Below are 23,432 nucleotides of genomic sequence, written 5' to 3'. Positions count from 1 at the left end.
CTTTTTCACAGTAGACAGTTTGATGATCAGATTAGTAAGTCTGGTGTTGACTCATTCTGAAAGGAAATTGCACCTCTTACACAGTTCATTTGGATGGGTGTGATGACACGGAAAAGAGCACATTTTATTAGTCTCCCCAAAGAGGTAGGTTATCTTATGATTATTCCTGTACAATTGCAAATTTCTATGCTTTGTTGTATCGTAACATTCAGTCAAATTGTACAATCCAGTTTGATTGTTGTTTTAGTGTTGATATATTGGTTACGTTTTCCAGATGCTTCCGTGGTCCAACTATCTCAGACAGAGCCTATATAATAGGTTGCTGGTGATTCTATTGATGACAATCTACCAAGGTAAGACAGAGCAACCTGATGTTTACAACTGCCTGACTATCAGACAGAAATGTTCTCTTACTTTTAATAACCAAAACCATTCAAATCAAATCAAGGAATTACTAAATAGCAAATGCTACTAATTACAGCATTGCTATGCGGGCAGAAGAGCAACATAAACAGTGAACTAAACTCATGAGGTGTTCATAAATTATATTCTTCAGGACTCAATGAGTACATATCAGTAATTTAAAAGTACCGAAATAAATGTAGCAACTGTAGATTGCCCCTTCAAAATGGAAAGTATTGCCTCTGTTTTCATTGGCCCTCAGACTTAACAGGTGAGACAGGAGGTGTCCAGGCCTGGACATATAACTACAGCGTCAACCAGAATCTGGACTGGGATTCGGCCCGCCAGTGGTGCAGGCAGGACTACACGGACATGGTGGCCATCCAGAACCAGGAGGAGATCGTCTATCTCAACACCATGCTCCCTAAGAACTCACAATACTACTGGATCGGCCTCCGCAAGGTTGGTCTCCGTCCTCTGTTACTTTATCCACAGGAGTGTACTGTGGACTGACAGATTAGTCTGTCTTACTGTGGACTGACAGATTAGTCTGTCTTACTGTGGACTGACAGATTAGTCTGTCTTACTGTGGACTGACAGATTAGTCTGTCTTACTGTGGACTGACAGATTAGTCTGTCTTACTGTGGACTGACAGATTAGTCTGTCTTACTGTGGACTGACAGATTAGTCTGTCTTACTGTGGACTGACAGATTAGTCTGTCTTACTGTGGACTGACAGATTAGTCTGTCTTACTGTGGACTGACAGATTAGTCTGTCTTACTGTGGACTGACAGATTAGTCTGTTTTACTGTGGACTGACAGATTAGTCTGTCTTACTGTGGACTGACAGATTAGTCTGTCTTACTGTGGACTGACAGATTAGTCTGTCTTACTGTGGACTGACAGATTAGTCTGTCTTACTGTGGACTGACAGATTAGTCTGTCTTACTGTGGACTGACAGATTAGTCTGTCTTACTGTGGACTGACAGATTAGTCTGTTTTACTGTGGACTGACAGATTAGTCTGTCTTACTGTGGACTGACAGATTAGTCTGTCTTACTGTGGACTGACAGATTAGTCTGTCTTACTGTGGACTGACAGATTAGTCTGTCTTACTGTGGACTGACAGATTAGTCTGTCTTACTGTGCACTGACAGATTAGTCTGTCTTACTGTGGACTGACAGATTAGTCTGTCTTACTGTGGACTGACAGATTAGTCTGTTTTACTGTGGACTGACAGATTAGTCTGTCTTACTGTGGACTGACAGATTAGTCTGTCTTACTGTGGACTGACAGATTAGTCTGTCTTACTGTGGACTGACAGATTAGTCTGTTTTACTGTGGACTGACAGATTAGTCTGTCTTACTACAAGAGGTTAATCTAGCAGAAAATGTGTCGCTGGTTTATTTAATGTACTAATCTCTATTGTTTTTAAATGCATTGCTATTTCATTTATATTGTGGCTGCACATCTTTTCTATTTTTATTTTGTATTATTTAAATAAATTATGTCAATCTATCAGGTGAATGAGATGTGGACCTGGACGGGGACTAACAAGACACTGACCAAAGAGGCGGAGAACTGGGCCGTCGGGGAGCCCAACAACATAGGGGACGGACAGGACTGTGTGGAGATCTACATCAAAAGAGGAAAGGACGAAGCCAAGTGGAACGATGAGAGATGCACAAAAAAGAAGGGAGCCCTCTGCTACACAGGTAGAAGAGTGTGTGTGTGTGTGTGTGTGTGTATGTGTGTGTGTATTTTCTTAAGTCCTCTATTTGTCTACTCCCCTGTGTGTGTGTGTGTGTGTGTGTGTGTGTGTGTGTGTGTGTGTGTGTGTGTGTGTGTGTGTGTGTGTGTGTGTGTGTGTGTGTGTGTGTGTGTAGCTTCTTGCTCAGAGCATTGCTGCAGCGCCCATGCAGAGTGTTTAGAGAACATAGGGAACTACACCTGCCAGTGTGACCCTGGCTTCAAGGGCCCCCGGTGCCAGGAAGGTGAGTTAACCTGTATAATACATTCATAAGGTCTTGACCATTCTTATTCATCTACGGGAATAACTCCATGGTTTTCTGTATAGAGGTGAACCCAAATAGTTACCTGAGTTCAACTTCAATGACATGTCAGTATTCAGTATGCTTGTTTGTTGTCATTGATAATCTAGTCTCTCTGCCTCTCTCTCTGTCAGCCGTAGAGTGTGACACTGTGTCGGACCCAGAGCAGGGTTCAGTGAACTGTGATCATCCTCATGGGCTGTTTGCCTTCAACTCCTCTTGCCAGTTCCACTGTGCCCGGGGATACCAGCTGCAGGGGGCATCACAACTGTTCTGCCAGGCCACAGGGTTCTGGGACCACCCTGCCGCTCAGTGCCAAGGTATGGGAGAGCAGGAGGGTATAGCACGATGTACTGGGGCGGTTAGGTTAGTGGCCTAGAGGTTAGGGTGTTGGGACAGTAACTGTAAGGTTGCTAGATCAAATCCCAGAGCTGACAAGGTAAAAATCTGTCGTTCTGCCCCTGAACAAGGCAGTAAATCCACTGTTCCTAGTCTATCATTGTAGATAAGATTTTGCTCTTAACTGACTTGCCTAGTTAAATAAAGGCTAAAATACAACAGTACCCATAATGCTCTGCAACAATAAACAGTTTAATCTTACTAAAGACATTCCTAAAGCTGACATTATCGGGGCCTGCATCCTTATTTAAGAGGGCTACCTGACTAATCCAAATTCACATAACGTTGTGTAACGAGGCTCATAAACCAGCATTTTTTAGGCTTGACACATTGACGTTCTGCCCTATTGAGTTTAAACAACATTTCTCTTATTGCCCCCTTCAGTCAAACAGTGTCCAGCGCTGGACAGTGGTCCTCATAGAGGGACTATGAACTGCAGTAACCCCATCGCCCTGCACAGTTATAACTCCACATGTGAATTCAACTGTGATTTGGGGTTTGACCTAATAGGACCAGACAGGATTCAGTGTGACCACACAGGACAGTGGACAGGCAACGTCTCCACCTGCACAGGTATGTATCACTGTCACCATGGGATAGTAGCTACTAATACACCTGTTGAATGTCAGGTCAAAGTGAGAGAAAATAAAATGTCAAGAATTGCAACAGAAGTACTATGTCTCCTCCCAGTCCTTCACTTGACCGCACCCTCTGTTAATCTCCACTATTTAAAATGTTGAACTGTTGTGAAATAGTTGTCTTCTTGGGGAAATATGACCTGATGAAATACTTTCAAACTGTCACTTTTTCTGTGACATCCTGTTCTGCCACTGAACACAAAACCCTGGCTGTTAATTTGTTGTCCAAAATCCTTTTTTCTGATTGAGCCTCACTCTATCTGAACCATGTTGTCAGCCATGTTGTCAACCATACAGTCTGTAACCCATGCTATTTATGACAGTCCCTGACGTTTTTTTGTTAAACTAAAGACAGTCCCTAACTTCTTTACATTACATTGTATGGATTGGGAGTTGGTTGGCGACTCCTAGAGTCTGAATGTTTTTTTGCTGTCACTCCAATCTCACTCTTTACCCTAATCTCACTCTTTACCCTAATCTCACTCTTTACCCTAATCTCACTCTTTACCCTAATCTCACTCTTTACCCTAATCTCACTCTTTACCCTAATCTCGCTCTTTACCCTAATCTCACTCTTTACCCCAATCTCACTCTTTACCCTAATCTAACTCTTTACCCTAATCTCACTCTTTACCCTAATCTCGCTCTTTACCCTAATCTCACTCTTTACCCTAATCTAACTCTTTACCCTAATCTCACTCTTTACCCTAATCTAACTCTTCACCCTAATCTAACTCTTTACCCTATTGCTTTTGGAGAGTGCCAACGAACTGTGAAGTACAGGTCTTCATGGGTCCAAAACGTTCCGAAATGGATCCGTGGCTTTCCCACCCGACCAGATATGCATAAATAAAACAATTAAAAACAGAGCCCCGTTCCAAAAAGAACCGTGGAAAAACAGACCCAAACAGACCAGTACTGGTTTGGAAACCCGAGAGACCCATTCAGATCCGAGAATAGAAAGAGAGAGAGAATGAAACAACCAACTGGGCGCTGCCAGCGATATTGGTGAAATTATCCACAGTTATGTATCCTTAAAAACTGCCTATAGCAAATTACAAACAAAAAAACTAGGGCTATTTGTTTTGTTTCGATGTGTAGACTAGCACATGCAAAACTTTATAGTCTATTGTTTTATTGTCTACCTCACGGTTCTGCTGTCAGAGAGTTGAGCACGAAGTTGCATCAGGGCGTGTCCACATGACATTCGTATAAAAACCTATATATTAAAGGCAGACAAGCGTAGTGCTAGCCCTAGAGAGACCGGAAGAAAGATAGAGACATGCTAACAGCAACAACATGGATTTCTTTTATACTTGTCAGATAGGCTACTACTGCTCTACCGATATAGGCGTACAGAAGGAGTCTGAACATGTTCTATCAGAATATAACTCTAGTAGGCCTAAAACATTCCTCCTCACCTCAAGTTCAACTGCCTTCATTGGCCTGCAGTAGCTAAACCTAATAATTAACATACCAGTAGCATCCCGTACTATCTGCATATTCAACAGCGTTTTAGAAATATATTACCTTCAATCAGTGTCATCAAACCCATCAAAGTTGTGTGATTATTGGTGTCATAAAAAAAAATGTATTAGCATGTTTGACATTTCAGTGGAAATACGAGTAAAATCAGCTTTTTGATAAGAGGTTTATCGGCATACAGTACCTAGTTATTGGCCCCATTACTGTTTTGTTAAATTACAATATATATATCCGTTTAATTTAGTTGAAAAAAGAGACACCAACCTCGTGTCCAAAGTGTTTCACTAGCCTTCCAGTGAAAAAACAAAATGGCTTCCCTGTCAACTTTTCATTGCGTTGCCAATGGCGCCCTCCTGTAGACTCCTAAAAATGGTTCCTCACCAACATCTTCTTCAGTGTCATAACCAAATAATGTCTCAATTTGTTTTACAGATTAATCAGCTCGAGGTGAATTAACCGCTAGAGAGTGTCCGAAGTTAGGGGGTGTCAGATGTTGGGGGGGAAATTACCTACCACACCGAACCTTCACAAAAGTGAATTCACTTTTTTTTAGGGTAATATCAAAAGTAACTCAAGGCATTGTTTATAGGGAAAATATGATACATGTTGCTGTTATTGCGACATTAACTGAAGTTTAGAATCTGTTTTTTCATTTTCATGGTTTGAGTGTCAGTAGCATAGTAAGGCCAACTGGTGATTCTATTATATTGAATTTGGCCAACGAAAATGTCTCAGCTGAATTCCACCTTTAAAAACGTTTTGAACAAGCTAGGCCTATAGTGCAGCTCTTATCAACAAAAGGTCATTGCCTACCCAACAAATGACACGTATGAACTAAATTAGCACAAAATTAAAAAAGACAGAACTTAATTTAGCCGACTAAAATGTCTCAACAAAATGTAACAAAACACTTTTTGCATAGGCTCTTTAAAGAACTGGTTTAGATGATTAAATAGGCCTACAATAATATTAATTTACAATAATTGATAATAAATATGAAAATAAATTAAATGAAAGGTAGAAAATTGCATCAAACCTGCATAGCAAGTTGCACAAATTCTAATAGTTTGCCTAATTTCAGTTTATGTGAAAAAACAAACAAGTATAGTGTAAATAATCGTTGAAATATATTTATATATTAATATATATAAGAAATATATTTATATATTTATATATTCATATATATAAGAAATATATTTATATATTAATATATATAAGAAATATATTTATATATTAATATATATATTTATATATTCATATATATAAGAAATATATTTATATATTAATATATATAAGAAATATATTTATATATTCATATATATAAGAAATATATTTATATATTAATATATATAAGAAATATATTTATATATTCATATATATAAGAAATATATTTATATATTCATATATATAAGAAATATATTTATATATTCATATATATAAGAAATATATTTATATATTCATATATATAAGAAATATATTTATATATTCATATATATAAGAAATATATTTATATATTAATATATATAAGAAATATATTTATATATTCATATATATAAGAAATATATTTATATATTCATATATATAAGAAATATATTTATATATTCATATATATAAGAAATATATTTATATATTCATATATATAAGAAATATATTTATATATTCATATATATAAGAAATATATTTATATATTAATATATATAAGAAATATATTTATATATTCATATATATAAGAAATATATTTATATATTAATATATATAAGAAATATATTTATATATTAATATATATAAGAAATATATTTATATATTAATATATATAAGAAATATATTTATATATTAATATATATAAGAAATATATTTATATATTCATATATATAAGAAATATATTTATATATTAATATATATAAGAAATATATTTATATATTCATATATATAAGAAATATATTTATATATTAATATATATAAGAAATATATTTATATATTCATATATATAAGAAATATATTTATATATTAATATATATAAGAAATATATTTATATATTAATATATATAAGAAATATATTTATATATTCATATATATAAGAAATATATTTATATATTAATATATATAAGAAATATATTTGTATATTCATATATATAAGAAATATATTTTCTTTAACCACATTTGTTTACATTTTAATCAATTTGAAGTCGGTGTACAAAACGAAAGTAGACCAGGTGTGTGGAGCGTAAGCAATCACTGAACTGACGAATTAACTAAGTAGCTCATTGTGGTGCGTTGTTAGGACCAAATCTTGCAGTATCAGCGGCACTCCAGGAACCAACCCTCATCTACAGCTTCTACAATCATCATCGTGAAAAAAAAAAAACGGAACTCATTAAGAGGTGCCGCAGTGGCTTGTGGGTCTACGTTTTTTCCTTGCCTTATTAGATGATATTGCTTTAGATATCAGTCTCCTTTTGAACATAAATAGACTGTGCGCACAGCGTACATATTAACTCTAAAGTAGTTCCCCGCAGTGTGTAACTCATACTGTAAACTGAGTGCACAAAACATTAGGCACAAGAAGGATTGATTGAGACATGGCCAAGTGAGACATGGCTTGTGTATGATTGCCATTCAGAGGGTGAATGGGGCAAGACAAAAGATTGAAGTGCTTTTCAAATCAAATCAAATCAAATTTTATTTGTCACATACACATGGTTAGCAGATGTTAATGCGAGTGTAGCGAAATGCTTGTGCTTCTAGTTCCGACAATGCAGTAATAACAAGTAATCTAACTAACAATTCCAAAACTACTGTCTTGTACACAGTGTAAGGGGATAAAGGATATGTACATAAGGATATATGAATGAGTGATGGTACAGAGCAGCATAGGCAAGATACAGTAGATGGTATCGAGTACAGTATGTACAAATGAGATGAGTATGTAAACAAAGTGGCATAGTTTAAAGTGGCTAGTGATACATGTATTACATAAGGATACAGTCGATGATATAGAGTACAGTATATACGTATGCATATGAGATGAATAATGTAGGGTAAGTAACATTATATAAGGTAGCATTGTTTAAAGTGGCTAGTGATATATTTACATAATTTCCCATCAATTCCCATTATTAAAGTGGCTGGAGTTGAGTCCGTGTCAGTGTGTTGGCAGCAGCCACTCAGTGTTAGTGGTGGCTGTTTAACAGTCTGATGGCCTTGAGATAGAAGCTGTTTTTCAGTCTCTCGGTCCCAGCTTTGATGCACCTGTACTGACCTCGCCTTCTGGATGATAACGGGGTGAACAGGCAGTGGCTCGGGTGGTTGATGTCCTTGATGATCTTTATGGCCTTCCTGTGACATCGGGTGGTGTAGGTGTCCTGGAGGGCAGGTAGTTTGCCCCCGGTGATGCGTTGTGCAGACCTCACTACCCTCTGGAGAGCCTTACGGTTGAGGGCGGTGCAGTTGCCATACCAGGCGGTGATACAGCCCGCCAGGATGCTCTCGATTGTGCATCTGTAGAAGTTTGTGAGTGCTTTTGGTGACAAGCCAAATTTCTTCAGCCTCCTGAGGTTGAAGAGGCGCTGCTGCGCCTTCTTCACGATGCTGTCTGTGTGAGTGGACCAATTCAGTTTGTCTGTGTCCTCAAAGCGGGCAAAAAAGTTATTTAGTCTGCCTGGGAGCAAGACATCCTGGTCCGTGACTGGGCTGGATTTCTTCCTGTAGTCCGTGATTGACTGTAGACCCTGCCACATGCCTCTTGTGTCTGAGCCGTTGAATTGAGATTCTACTTTGTCTCTGTACTGGCGCTTAGCTTGTTTGATAGCCTTGCGGAGGGAATAGCTGCACTGTTTGTATTCGGTCATGTTACCAGACACCTTGCCCTGATTAAAAGCAGTGGTTCGCGCTTTCAGTTTCACACGAATGCTGCCATCAATCCACAGTTTCTGGTTAGGGAATGTTTTAATCGTTGCTATGGGAACGACATCTTCAACGCACGTTCTAATGAACTCGCACACCGAATCAGCGTATTCGCCAATGTTGTTATCTGACGCAATACGAAACATCTCCCAGTCCACGTGATGGAAGCAGTCTTGGAGTGTGGAGTCAGCTTGGTCGGACCAGCATTGGACAGACCTCAGCGTGGGAGCCTCTTGTTTTAGTTTCTGTCTGTAGGCAGGGATCAACAAAATGGAGTCGTGGTCAGCTTTTCCGAAAGGGGGGCGGGGCAGGGCCTTATATGCGTCGTGGAAGTTAGAGTAACAATGATCCAAGGTCTTTCCACCCCTGGTTGCGCAATCGATATGCTGATCAAATTTAGGGAGTCTTGTTTTCAGATTAGCCTTGTTAAAATCCCCAGCTACAATGAATGCAGCCTCCGGATAAATCGTTTCCAGTTTGCAGAGAGTTAAATAAAGTTCGTTCAGAGCCATCGATGTGTCTGCTTGGGGGGGAATATATACGGCTGTGATTATAATCGAAGAGAATTCTCTTGGTAGATAATGCGGTCGACATTTGATTGTGAGGAATTCTAAATCAGGTGAACAGAAGGATTTGAGTTATTGTATGTTTCTTTCATCACACCATGTCACGTTGGCCATGAGGCATACACCCCCGCCCCTCTTCTTACCAGAAAGAGGTTTGTTTCTGTCAGCGCGATGCGTGGAGAAACCCGTTGGCTGCACCGCTTCGGATAGAGTCTCTCCAGTGAGCCATATTTCAGTGAAGCAAAGGACGTTACAGTCTCTGATGTCCCTCTGGAATGCTACCCATGCTCGGATTTCATCAACCTTGTTGTCAAGAGACTGGACATTGGCAAGAAGAATGCTAGGGAGTGGTGCACGGTGTGCCCGTCTCCGGAGTCTGACCAGAAGACCGCCTCGTTTCCCTCTCTTTCGGAGTCGTTTTTTTGGGTCGCTGCATAGGATTCACTCCGTTGTCCTGTTTGTAAGGCAGAACACAGGATCCGCGTCGCGAAAAACATATTCTTGGTCGTACTGATGGTGAGTTGACGCTGATCTTATATTCAGTAGTTCTTCTCGACTGTATGTAATGAAACCTAAGATGACCTGGGGTACTAATGTAAGAAATAACACGTAAAAAAACAAAAAACTGCATAGTTTCCTAGGAACGCGAAGCGAGGCGGCCATCTCTGTCGGCGCCGGAAGTTGAGATTTTCAACGGGTTATGGTAGTAGGTGCCAGGCGCACAGGTTTGTGTCAAGAACTGCAACGCTGCTGGGCTTTTCACGCTCAGCAGTTTCCCGTGTGTATCAAGAATGGTCCACCATCCAAAGGACATCCAGCCAATGGCAGGACAGTGGTCGAAAGCAGATCATTGATGAAAGAGGACAAAGGAGGCTGACACGAATTGTGAGTCTAGAGTATGTCATGGGCTACAGTTAGTCAACTGACAGTTCAGTACAACACTGGTGCCCAAAGACCCATAAAATAATACACAACTCCTTGTAATCTTGGCACGAAGGGGGTATGGCAGCTGATGACCTTACAGAGTTCGACTTCTTTCGGCAAATAACAAGAAACTGCGGTTGCAGCGGGCTAAGGATGAAAACATTAGACACAGTAGAATGTAAAAACATTGCCTGGTCTGATGAATCCCGGGTTCCTGCTGTGTCACGCTGATGGGAGGACTAGAGTATGGAGAAAACCACGAGTACATGCATCCATCATGCCGTGTGTCAACATTGCAGGCCGGTGTGGGGTGTGTTTTCATGTTACACATTGGGCTTCTTGATAAAAGTGGAGCAACATTTGAATGCCATACGATAGCTGAACATCATTGCCAATCATGGGCATACAATACCCCATTATGACACAATACCCCATTATGACACAATAACCCATTATGACACAATACCTCTTTATGACACAATACCTCTTTATGACACAATACCCCATTATGACACAATACCCCATTATGACACAATACCCCATTATGACACAATACCTCTTTATGACACAATACCCCATTATGACACAATACCCCTTTATGACACAATACCCCATTATGACACAATACCTCTTTATGACACAATACCCCATTATGACACAATACCTCTTTATGACACAATACCCCATTATGACACAATACCTCTTTATGACACAATACCCCATTATGACACAATACCTCTTTATGACACAATACCCCATTATGACACAATACCCCATTATGACACAATACCCCATTATGACACAATACCCCATTATGACACAATACCTCTTTATGACTCAATACCCCATTATGACACAATACCGCTTTATGACACAATACCCCTTTATGACACAATACCCCATTATGACACAATACCTCTTTATGACACAATACCCCATTATGACACAATACCTCTTTGACACAATACCTCTTTATGACACAATACCCCTATTATGACACAATACCCCATTATGACATAATACCTCTTTATGACACAATACCCCATTATGACACAATATCTCTTTATGACACAATACCTCTTTATGACACAATACCCCATTATGACACAATACATCTTTATGACACAATACCCCTTTATGACACAATGCCCCATTTTGACACAATACCTCTTTATGACACAACACCCCATTATGACACAATACCCCTTTATGACACAATGCCCCATTTTGACACAATACCTCTTTATGACACAATACCCCATTATGACACAATACCCCTTTATGACACAATGCCCCATTTTGACACAATACCTCTTTATGACACAATACCCCATTATGACACAATACCTCTTTATGACACAATACCCCATTATGACACAGTACCCCATAATTACACAATACCTCTTTATGACACAATATCCCATTGTGACACAATACCCCATTGTGACACAATACCCCATTATGACACAATACCTCTTTATGACACAATACCCCATTGTGACACAATACCTCTTTATGACACATACCTCTTTATGACACAGTACCCCATAATTACACAATACCTCTTTATGACACAATATCCCATTGTGACACAATACCTCTTTATGACACAATACCTCTTTATGACACAATACCCCATTATGACGCAATACCCCATTATGACAGAATACCTCTTTATGACACAGTACTTCATAATGACACAATACCCCATTATGTCACAATACCCCATATTGACACAGTACCTCATTATGACACAATACCCCATTACGACACATTTGTCATTATGACAAAACTAAACGTTTTTATCCTTCATTTTAAGCAAATGTATAAAAAAACGGAAATACCTTATTACATCAGTATTCAGACCCTTTGCTATGAGACTTGAAATTGATCTCAGGTGCATCCTGTTTCCATTGATCATCCTTGAGATGTTTCTACAACTTTGATTGCTTAAATAAAGCTTAAATAAAGGTAAAAAATAAAATAAATTGGAGTCCACCTGTGGTAAATTTCCAGAAGGACAACCATCTCTGCAGCACTCCACCAATCAGGCCTTTATGGTAGAGTGGCCAGACGGAAGCCACTCCTCAGTAAAAGGCACATGACAGCCCGCTTGGAGTTTGCCAAAAGGCACCTAAAGACTCTCAAACCAATAGAAAAATATTCTCTGGTCTGATGAAACCAAGATTGAACTATTTTGCCTGAATGCCAAGCGTAACGTCTGGAGGAAACTTGGCACCCTCCCTACGGTGAAGCATGGTGGTGGCAGCATCATGCTGTGGGGATGTTTCTCAGCGGCAGGGACTTGGAGACTAGTCAGGATCGAAGGAAAGATTAACGGAGCAAAGTACAGAGAGATCCTTGATGAAAACCTGCTCCAGATCGCTCAGGACCTCAGACTGGAGTGAAGGTTTACCTTCCAACAGGACAACGACCCTAATCACACAGCCAAGACAAAGCAGGAGTGGCTTCGGAACAAGTCTCTGAATGTCCTTGAGCCCGATCGAACATCTCTGGAGAGACCTGCAAATAGCTGTGCAGCAACACTCCCCATCCAACCGGACAGAGCTTGAGAGGATCTGCAAAGAATGAGAGAAACTCCCCAAATACAGGTGTGTCAAGCTTGTAGAGTCATACCCAAGAAGACTCGAGGCTGTAATCGCTGCCAAAGGTGCTTCAACAAAGTACTGAGTAAAGGGTCTGAATACTTATGTTAATTTGATATTTCAGTTGTTCAAATTTTTATAAATCAGCAAAAATTTTAAATCTGTTTTTGCTTTGTCATTATGGGGTATTTTTTTGAATAAGTCTGTAACGTAACAAAATGTGGAAAAGTCAAGGGGCCTGAATAATTTTTGAAGGCACTGTATATCTATGGTTATGAATATTTATGACATACTTTGATCAATGCTTGTATCAACCCATGGTACATTATCAGCTTATGGAAGACTACTGGCCTTGATTAGCTCAGTGCCTTCTGTGGATGTTCTGTGAATGTTCTGTGGAAACAGACCATAAATCTTATCTTACCTTGGTCGTGTTCCCCTGCTCAGACACGCATCAACCAATGGTTGTGTGCCACGTCATCGACTGTGCCGTCAGGTACCAGATTGCCATAACATATGTGATTAGCTAAGTGGTTCCTATTTATAACTTGCCAGAAATGTCCCGTTGATCAACAAGCCCATGGCAGCTTAAGGCTTTTAGCTAGGTATTTTAATCGTGTTTATATATTGCTGTAACGTTTGATACATAAGACATGGCATAATGTGTAGACCTGAAGGGAATCACCTTTAAAACGTGGAATCTTTCTCTCCACCACATGGTGCGTTATGTTCCCCAATGATGAAAGGGGGACATGAATTTAAAAAGTTTGGGAAGCGCTGGGTTAGCTGTTACGTTGTAAGTTCTGGCGTCAACAACGTCTGAATAGGGGAACACAATCATAATCTTTTATTATCTTACCTGTATCCTACAACAGTGGTGAGGTGTGGCCCCCTGTCCCCTCCTGCCATGGGGAACATGTCCTGTGTGGACCCCCTGGGGGCTTCCTCCTTCACCTCCTCCTGTGGGTTCTCCTGTGAGGAGGGCTACCTGCTGAGAGGAGACACCAACCTCACCTGTTTATCTACTGGACAATGGACCAACCACACACCTGCATGTGAACGTGAGCTAAACCAAGACAACTAGAGGGAGTTTCAATGTGATAAAAACCATTATTTATTCAAAAAGAATACATTATGAATGAGTTCAGCTATGGCTCCACCTGTACCCTGGAGTGTGAGAAGGGTTTTGTTCTGGTAGGAACTAACTCCACCCATTGCTCCTCACTGGGTTACTGGAGCCACGCCCTTCCTGTCTGTCAGGGTAAGACCAGGGGTGTTTAGGTAGAAATGTGTGGTGTAGAACAGATGTGATTGGCATGTATGATTTGGAACTGTGTCAGATCTATTCACTTCATTTCTATCTAGAACATTCTGAATTGTTTCACCTCACTGAATAAATCCAGGGTTGGAACAGAGAACCTAAACTATTGTGGTTAGCTGAAGGATTAGAAACAGTTTATCTGGCATGGAGGGCTTCCGAGTGGCGCAGCGGTCTAAGGCACTGCATCTCAGTGGGCATCACTACAGACCCTGGTTCAATTCCAGGCTGTATCACAACCAGCTGTAATTTGGAGTCCCATAGGGTGTCGCATAATTGGCCCAGCATTGTTAGGGTTTGGCCGGGGTAGGCCGTCATTGACAATAAAACGGCTTTTAACTGACTTTCCTAGTTAAATAAAGGTAAATAAAATATCATATTATAATAGGAATAGATAAATATAAATGGGTAATTATAATAGGATTATCTTGGGCCTGTGTGTCACAACCTGTGTCCTCTTTATATCCCTCCAGCTCTGCAGTGCGACATCTTAACCTCTCCCCCGCATGGCTCCCTGAACTGCTCTGGCCTCCATGGTCAGTTCCACTACGGGTCCCAGTGTCTGTTCTCCTGTGAGGAGGGATTCCTGCTGAACGGGTTGGCTGATACAGAGTGCACCTCCCTGGGCACATGGAGCAGGAGAGCCCCCCTCTGTCTCGGTAACTCACCACATCCTAGTTCAAACCATAGCTAGGTTGAAGATACCCAGGTTAGGAATATGTAATGATTCCATGTGGAAGCTTTAGAAAATAAACAGATTCATGGAACCAGTGCTGAGCAGCATCGCTCATCCCATAGTTTGAATTCTTCCTCATTTATGCAAAGAGTTCTGGGATATTAGAATCCTTGTCTTAACCATTTATCTTCAACCTAGAACCCTTTTCTCTCTGTCAATTAATAAAACCTTTGTTATTTTCCAACCTAGAACCATAGTCTGTCTGTCATCTATTGTTGGAAATTGTGTCAGATCAGACATATTCATATAGATTTCTCTCTGAACCCCCAGGGTTCCAATGTAGGAGCCTAAAATGACTTGTGTTTAGTCAATGTGCTATTGGTTAAGTAAAGGATTCACAGAATGTGTCTGGTGTCACTCATATCCGACTTCTCTCTGTGCCCCTCCAGCTCAGCAGTGCGACACCTTAACCTCTCCCCCGCACGGCTCCATAAACTGCTCTGACCTCCATGGTCAGTTCCACTACGGGTCCCAGTGTCTTTTCTCCTGTGAGGAGGGCTTCCTGCTGAACGGGTTGGCTGATACAGAGTGCACCTCCCTGGGCACATGGAGCAGGAGAGCCCCCCTCTGTCTCGGTAACTCACCACATCTTCCAACCATGCTGGATACATACCCCCATCTACTGGGCCGAGAATGAAGCTTTTTAAATAAGATATAGGGACAGATTATTCTCATAATGCACATTTAGTCAAAATATTTATTGTTACAGAGGTACGTTACTTACAGCATTACTATTAATTTAGCTTTCTATGGATCAGGATGTGAATGTGGTGTGTTTCTCTGCGTCTTCTCTTATCTGTATCCTGTTACCAGGGTTTTGTAGGTTACTTTGTAAATGCAATCTGTTAGTTACTAGTTACCTGGACAACATTGTAATCAGTAACGTGTTGATTATCCAACCTCAGTAACATAATCAGATTTATTTCGGTTACTTTTGGATGACTTTCCCCTTAAGAGGCATTAGAAGAGGTCAAAAAGTATCCATCAAACACATTAGGTGTGTCATCATAGAGGTCTCTGATTGGTGGTCATCGTTTGGTGTGTCATCATAGAGGTCTCTGATTGGTGGTCATCGCTTGGTGTGTCATCATAGAGGTCTCTGATTGGTGGTCATCGTTTTGTGTGTCATCATAGAGGTCTCTGATTGGTGGTCATCGTTTGGTGTGTCATCATAGAGGTCTCTGATTGGTGGTCATCGCTTGGTGTGTCATCATGGAGGTCTCTGATTGGCGGTCATCGTTTGGTGTGTCATCATAGAGATCTCTGATTGGTTGCATTCATTTGGTGTGTCATCATAGAGGTCTCTGATTGGTTGCCATCATTTGGTGTGTCATCATAGAGGTCTCTGATTGGTGGTCATCGTTTGGTGTGTCATCATAGAGGTCTCTGACTTGTGGTCATCATTTGGTGTGCTATCATAGAGGTCTCTGATTGGTGGTCATCATTTGGTGTGTCATCACAGATGTCTCTGACTTGTGGTCAGACTCGCTCAGGAAGAACAAACAAACTTAAACTTGCGCCTTTTTTAGATACTTACTGAATTAAATGTGACTGAGAAAACAGAAAGGTGTTTGAATGTATTTTTTGGCAAACATTCTCTATTACTTTTAAAGTTTTCCAAGAAGTAATCATCTAGTTTTTCAAAAGTACAGTGTCTGTAATCTGATTATAATATTTTTGCTGGTAACGTAACTGAGTAGTTTGTGTTTTTCTAATCCGATTACATGTCATTTCTTACTCCCCAACCCTGCCTACTACAGTGGTGAGGTGTGGCCCCCTGTCCCCTCCTGCCATGGGGAACATGTCCTGTGTGGATCCCCTAGGGGCTTCCTCCTTCACCTCCTCCTGTGGGTTCTCCTGTGAGGAGGGCTACCTGCTGAGAGGAGACACCAACCTCACCTGTTTATCTACTGGACAATGGACCAACCACACACCTGCATGTGAACGTGAGCTAAACCAAGACAACTAGAGGGAGTTTTCAATGTGATAAGAACCATTCTTTATTCAAAAAGAATACATTATGAATGAGTTCAGCTATGGCTCCACCTGTACCCTGGAGTGTGAGAAGGGTTTTGTTCTGGTAGGAACTAACTCCACCCATTGCTCCTCACTGGGTTACTGGAGCCACGCCCTTCCTGTCTGTCTGGGTAAGACCAGGGTTGTTCAGGTGGAAATGTGTGGTGTAGAACAGGATTGATTGTCAAGTATCATTTGGAACTGTGTCAGATCTATTCACTTCATTTCTATCTAGAACATTCTGAATTGTTTCACCTCACTGAATAAATCCAAAGGGTTGGAACGGAGAACCTAAACTATTGGTGGTCAGCTGAAGGATATAGAAACAGTTTATCTGGCATGGAGGGCTCCCGAGTGGCGCAGCGGTCTAAGGCACTGTATCTCAGTGCTAGAGGCATCACTACAGACCCTGATTCGATTTCAGGCTGTATCACAACCAGCTGTAATTTGGAGTGGCATAATTGGCCGGGCATCGTTAGGGTTGGACTGGGGTAGACCGTCATTGTAAATAAAATGAAACTACTTTTAACTGACCGGGGTAGACCGTCATTGTCTAGTTAAATAAAGGTAAATAAAATATCATATTATAATAGGAATAAATAAATATAAATGGGTAATTACAATAGGATTATCTTGGGCCTGTGTGTCACAACCTGTGTCCTCTTTATATCCCTCCAGCTCTGCAGTGCGACATCTTAACCTCTCCCCCGCATGGCTCCATGAACTGCTCTGGCCTCCATGGTCAGTTCCACTACGGGTCCCAGTGTCTGTTCTCCTGTGAGGAGGGGTTCCTGCTGAACGGGTTGGCTGATACAGAGTGCACCTCCCTGGGCACATGGAGCAGGAGAGCCCCCCTCTGTCTCGGTAACTCACCACATCCTAGTTCAAACCATAGCTAGGTTGAAGATACCCAGGTTAGGAATATGTAATGATTCCATGTGGAAGCTTTAGAAAATAAACAGATTCATGGAACCAGTGCTGAGCAGCATCGCTCATCCCATAGTTTGAATTCTTCCTCATTTATGCAAAGAGTTCTGGGATATTAGAATCCTTGTCTTAACCATTTATCTTCAACCTAGAACCATTTTCTCTCTCATTTTGTAAAACCTTTGTTATTTTCCAACCTAGAACCATAGTCTGTCTGTCATCTATTGTTGGAAATTGTGTCAGATCAGACATATTCATATAGATTTCTCTCTGAACCCCCAGGGTTCCAATGTAGAAGCCTAAAATGACTTGTGTTTAGTCAATGTGCTATTGGTTAAGTAAAGGATTCACAGAATGTGTCTGGTGTCACTCATATCCGACTTCTCTCTGTGCCCCTCCAGCTCAGCAGTGCGACATCTTAACCTCTCCCCCGCACGGCTCCATAAACTGCTCTGACCTCCATGGTCAGTTCCACTACGGGTCCCAGTGTCTGTTCTCCTGTGAGGAGGGGTTCCTGCTGAACGGGTTGGCTGAGACAGAGTGCACCTCCCTGGGCACATGGAGCAGGAGAGCCCCTCTCTGTCTGGGTAACTCACCACATCTTCCAACCATGCTGGATACATACCCCCATCTACTGGGCCGAGAATGAAGCTTTTTAAATAAGTAATAGGGACAGATTATTATCATAATGCACATTTAGTCAAATTATTTATTGTTACAGAGGTACGTTACTTACAGCAATACTATTCATTTAGCTTTCTATGGATCAGGATGTGAATGTGGTGTGTTTCTCTGCGTCTTCTCTTATCTGTATCCTGTTACCAGGGTTTTGTAGGTTACTTTGTAAATGCAATCTTTTAGTTACTAGTTACCTGGACAACATTGTAATCAGTAACGTGTTGATTACCCAACCTCAGTAACATAATCAGATTTATTTCGGTTACTTTTGGATGACTTTCCCCTTAAGAGGCATTAGAAGAGGACAAAAAGTATCCATCAAACACATTAGGTGTGTCATCATAGAGGTCTCTGATTGGTGGTCATCGTTTGGTGTGTCATCCTAGAGGTCTCTGATTGGTGGTCATCGTTTGGTGTGTCATCAAAGAGGTCTCTGATTGGTGGTCATCGTTTGGTGTGTCATCATAGAGATCTCTGATTGGTGGTCATCATTTGGTGTGTCATCATAGAGGTCTCTGATTGGTGGTCATCATTTGGTGTGCTATCATAGAGATCTCTGACTTGTGGTCAGACTCGCTCAGGAAGAACAAACAAACTTAAACTTGCGCCTTTTTTAGATACTTACTGAATTAAATGTGACTGAGAAAACAGAAAGGTGTTTGAATGTATTTTTTGGCAAACATTCTCTATTACTTTTAAAGTTTTCCAAGAAGTAATCATCTAGTTTTTCAAAAGTACAGTGTCTGTAATCTGATTATAATATTTTTGCTGGTAACATAACTGAGTAGTTTGTGTTTTTCTAATCCGATTACATGTCATTTCTTACTCCCCAACCCTGCCTACTACAGTGGTGAGGTGTGGCCCCCTGTCCCCTCCTGCCATGGGGAACATGTCCTGTGTGGACCCCCTGGGGGCTTCCTCCTTCACCTCCTCCTGTGGGTTCTCCTGTGAGGAGGGCTACCTGCTGAGAGGAGACACCAACCTCACCTGTTTATCTACTGGACAATGGACCAACCACACACCTGCATGTGAACGTGAGCTAAACCAAGACAACTAGAGGGAGTTTCAATGTGATAAGAACCATTCTTTATTCAAAAGGAATACATTATGAATGAGTTCAGCTATGGCTCCACCTGTACCCTGGAGTGTGAGAAGGGTTTTGTTCTGGTAGGAACTAACTCCACCCATTGCTCCTCACTGGGTTACTGGAGCCACGCCCTTCCTGTCTGTCTGGGTAAGACCAGGGGTGTTTAGGTAGAAATGTGTGATGTAGAACAGATGTGATTGTCAAGTATGATTTGGAACTGTGTCAGATCTATTCACTTCATTTCTATCTAGAACATTCTGAATTGTTTCACCTCACTGAATAAATCCAGGGTTGGAACAGAGAACCTAAACTATTGTGGTTAGCTGAAGGATTACAAACAGTATATCTGGCATGAGGGGCTCCCGAGTGGCGCAGCGGTCTAAGGCACTGCATCGCAGTGCTAGAGGTGTCACTACAGACCCTGGTTTGATTCCAGGCTGTATCACAACCAGCCGGGATTGGGAGTCCCATAGGGCCAGCATCGTCCGGGTTAGGATTTGACCGGGGTAGACCATCATTGTTAATAAGAATTTGTTTTTAACTGACTTGCCTAGTTAAATAAAGGTAAATCAAATAAAATACTTGACAGACTCACCTTGACAGACTTGCCGTCCTGTCAAAGTGAGTGAGGGATATATACAAATATTCTTCATTAATTGATTGATTGATTGATTTAACCCCTACAGTGGTCCAGTGTGAGAACCTATTGCCCAGACAGCCATCTCCACCACCCACTCCATCCTCAACCCCACCACCAACCCAGGGACCCTTCATGAACTGCTCACACTCCCTAGGGGAGTTTAGCTTCAGCTCTCTGTGCCTCTTCAGCTGCAGCAAAGGTTACTATCTGAACGGAACAGAAGAGCTGTCCTGCACCTCAGAGGGACAATGGAGTGACCTTGTGCCCTCTTGCCAAAGAAACATCAACTCTGTCCAAGGTTGTACTGACTATTTGTTTACTTCAAATATTATATACACTGAATTTCCCCTGATTTTTTTCATTTCATGCGACTACAGCATAGCATCCATCCTTACAGGGTGACCTCTTGGTTTATCTGCTCTGTTCTGACCCTGTGGTGACTGTGGTTGTTCTACAGAGTCAGAGATAGTGACTAGTTGTTCTATAGAGTCAGAGATAGTGACTAGTTGTTCTATAGAGTCAGGGATAGTGACTGTGGTTGTTGTGTTAAAGAGTCCTCTAGGATGCTGGTCTATGCAGTGGTGGGAGCTGCCTCTGCTGCTGGGCTGTTACTACTGCTGGGACTGGGCATGCTGGCCGCAAAGAAGCTCCGCAAGAAAGGTAAGAGAGATGAATTAAAGACGTGTATTTCATATTATATGTGTAACCTCGTCACCAAGCTATTGCACCAGAGCTTGGGGAGGAAATGTATTGCGTGTGATACTATTCCAAACGGGTCATCTTTCTTTCATCTATAATGTCTTACTGTGTTAGGCCTTACTGCGTTAGAAGCAGTGGTACTATAGTACTATAGTAGTATTAGTATATAAGTGTAGTACTGTTGTAGTAGTATGTAAGTACAGTTAAAGCCCGTTCCATAATAACAATCCCTGTTTCTGGTCCGTCACAGGGGACTTCCACTTTGACAACTCGTTATGGGAGGAAAGAGAGAACCCTGCTTTTGAAAATTCTTAAAAAAGAAATGTGCTTCATGACATTGTACTGTAAAACAAGGTTTTGTATAACGAGTTAATTGCTTTCAATGTATTTAAAGCCATCACTGTTCCTTTTATACATTTTGTTTCTATACCTATTTTTGTGTATGGGCTTTTGGTTATAGACCAGATTCACGTAGAAATGTGAGTTATAGATATGTCATTATTGAAAATAAGTCTAAGAAGCTGTTATATCTGTTCTATGTATACTATTTCTATGCTTCCCATTCTTAAGTTTCGATGGGGAGTCAGTAGAGGTTAAAGCTAAAAAATATATATATATAACTTTTGGGCGACCAGACCAGATTCACGTAGAAATGTGAGTTATAGATATGTAATTATTGAAAATAAGTCGAAGAAGCTGTTATATCTGTTCTATGTATACTATTTCTATGCTTCCCATTCTTAAGTTTCGTTTCTGGCATCTTTTACTGTCTGGTTTTTGTACACCAGCTTCAAACAGCTGAAAATGCTATATTTCTGGGCGATTGAAAATATATATCACAGCGATTTAGATTTAGATTTAGATGGTACAATGATTCTCTACACTCTGTTTTGTGTAAACTAGGAAAACTATTCCAATTTTAGCAACTAGGAAATGGCGGAGTGATTTCTGCATATTTCACCTTTTTTAATGGATGTTAGATGTGTAGGATTTTAATTTGACCAGTATTGTCGCAGCAAAATAATCTTGCATCAACAGGATTTTAACATTTAGTCCATTCACACTTTTCCGTGATGTACTGTTGCTTGATCGGTGGTTAGGCTATTAGCTGGCCCGAAATTGGCCTACATTACAGTGCAATAATGTTAATATAATCGTGTGTTAGTGGTTTTCAGTGAATTTATGTCAATCCTGCAACGCAGGAAAATTCTCAGTGACAACAGGTTGATCAAATTAAGATCCCATACCTGAATGTAGCTTGTAGTCAAACTCATGGCTTTCTATGTTTCTCATCATGTTCACTTGGACAAATGTTGAATTCAATATATTGAGATCAATAGATTGCAGAATGTGCAGTGCTGTAAAAAAAAGTATTTTATTTTTACGAATAACAAAACAATATATACTTATTTTATTTATTTAATTAACAAAATTATGCCACACCCAATTTCCCTGTGTGAAAAGTAATTGCCCCCTTACACTCAATAACTGGCTGTGCCACCTTTTAGCTGTAATGACTCCAACCAAACACTTCCTGTAGTTGTTGATCTGTCTCTCACGTCGCTGTGGAGGAATTTTGCAATGATTGTGTTATTTGTTCACTCAGGTTCCCTTTATCTGATATTAGGTTTTGGTTGAAGATCTGATAACATTCTGTATAACATTTTTGCAAAAGTAGAGAAAATATGCCCACCTCACCCCCTCTTTCACTGTCTCACTGTCCACCTCAGCCCCCTCTCACCCTGCCTCACTGTCCACCTCACCCCCTCTTACACTGCCTCACTGTCCACCTCAGCCCCCTCTCACCCTGCCTCACTGTCTACCTCACCCCCCTCTCACCCTGCCTCACTGTCCACCTCACCCCCTCTCACCCTGCCTCACTGTCCACCTCACCCCCCTCTCACCCTGCCTCACTGTCTACCTCACCCCCCTCTCACCCTGCCTCACTGTCCACCTCACCCCCTCTTACACTGCCTCACTGTCCACCTCAGCCCCCTCTCACCCTGCCTCACTGTCTACCTCACCCCCCTCTCACCCTGCCTCACTGTCCACCTCACCCCCTCTTACACTGCCTCACTGTCCACCTCAGCCCCCTCTCACCCTGCCTCACTGTCCACCTCACCCCCTCTCACCCTGCCTCACTGTCCACCTCACCCCCCTCTCACCCTGCCTCACTGTCTACCTCACCCCCCTCTCATCCTGCCTCACTGTCCACCTCACCCCCTCTTACACTGCCTCACTGTCCACCTCAGCCCCCTCTCACCCTGCCTCACTGTCCACCTCACCCCCTCTTACACTGCCTCACTGTCCACCTCAGCCCCCTCTCACCCTGCCTCACTGTCTACCTCACCC

The 23,432-nt window shown here is 41.2% G+C and overlaps 1 protein-coding gene and 1 long non-coding RNA gene across 3 annotated transcripts in view; both read left to right on the top strand.

Annotated features, from left to right (window-relative positions):
* LOC149983625 (uncharacterized) overlaps nucleotides 1-23,432 on the top strand; it is a 184,449-nt gene that overhangs the window by 67,559 nt on the left and 93,458 nt on the right. The gene's annotated exons all lie outside the window — the stretch shown is intronic.
* selp (selectin P) lies at nucleotides 54-22,527 on the top strand. 2 transcript variants are annotated; one of them, XM_036978889.2, is made up of 17 exons: nucleotides 54-144; nucleotides 275-353; nucleotides 665-864; nucleotides 1,930-2,122; nucleotides 2,294-2,401; nucleotides 2,593-2,778; nucleotides 3,242-3,430; nucleotides 13,855-14,040; nucleotides 14,771-14,956; nucleotides 15,423-15,608; nucleotides 16,794-16,979; nucleotides 17,728-17,913; nucleotides 18,378-18,563; nucleotides 19,503-19,688; nucleotides 20,428-20,679; nucleotides 20,934-21,041; nucleotides 21,331-22,527. In XM_036978889.2, exons 1-17 carry the CDS (start codon nucleotides 94-96, stop codon nucleotides 21,393-21,395), a joined length of 2,733 nt encoding a protein of 910 aa, XP_036834784.1. In that variant the 5' UTR covers nucleotides 54-93; the 3' UTR covers nucleotides 21,396-22,527. The 2 variants fall into 2 exon arrangements, with proteins under 2 accessions (XP_036834784.1, XP_036834785.1); XM_036978890.2 differs by lacking the exon at nucleotides 18,378-18,563.

This window comes from Oncorhynchus mykiss, chromosome 5 (genome assembly GCF_057628025.1).
Source record: "Oncorhynchus mykiss isolate SJ-2025 chromosome 5, ASM5762802v1, whole genome shotgun sequence".
Classification (NCBI taxonomy): domain Eukaryota; kingdom Metazoa; phylum Chordata; class Actinopteri; order Salmoniformes; family Salmonidae; genus Oncorhynchus; species Oncorhynchus mykiss.
Note: the sequence above shows the minus strand (reverse complement) of the source record. Positions and strands in the feature narration are given on the sequence as shown.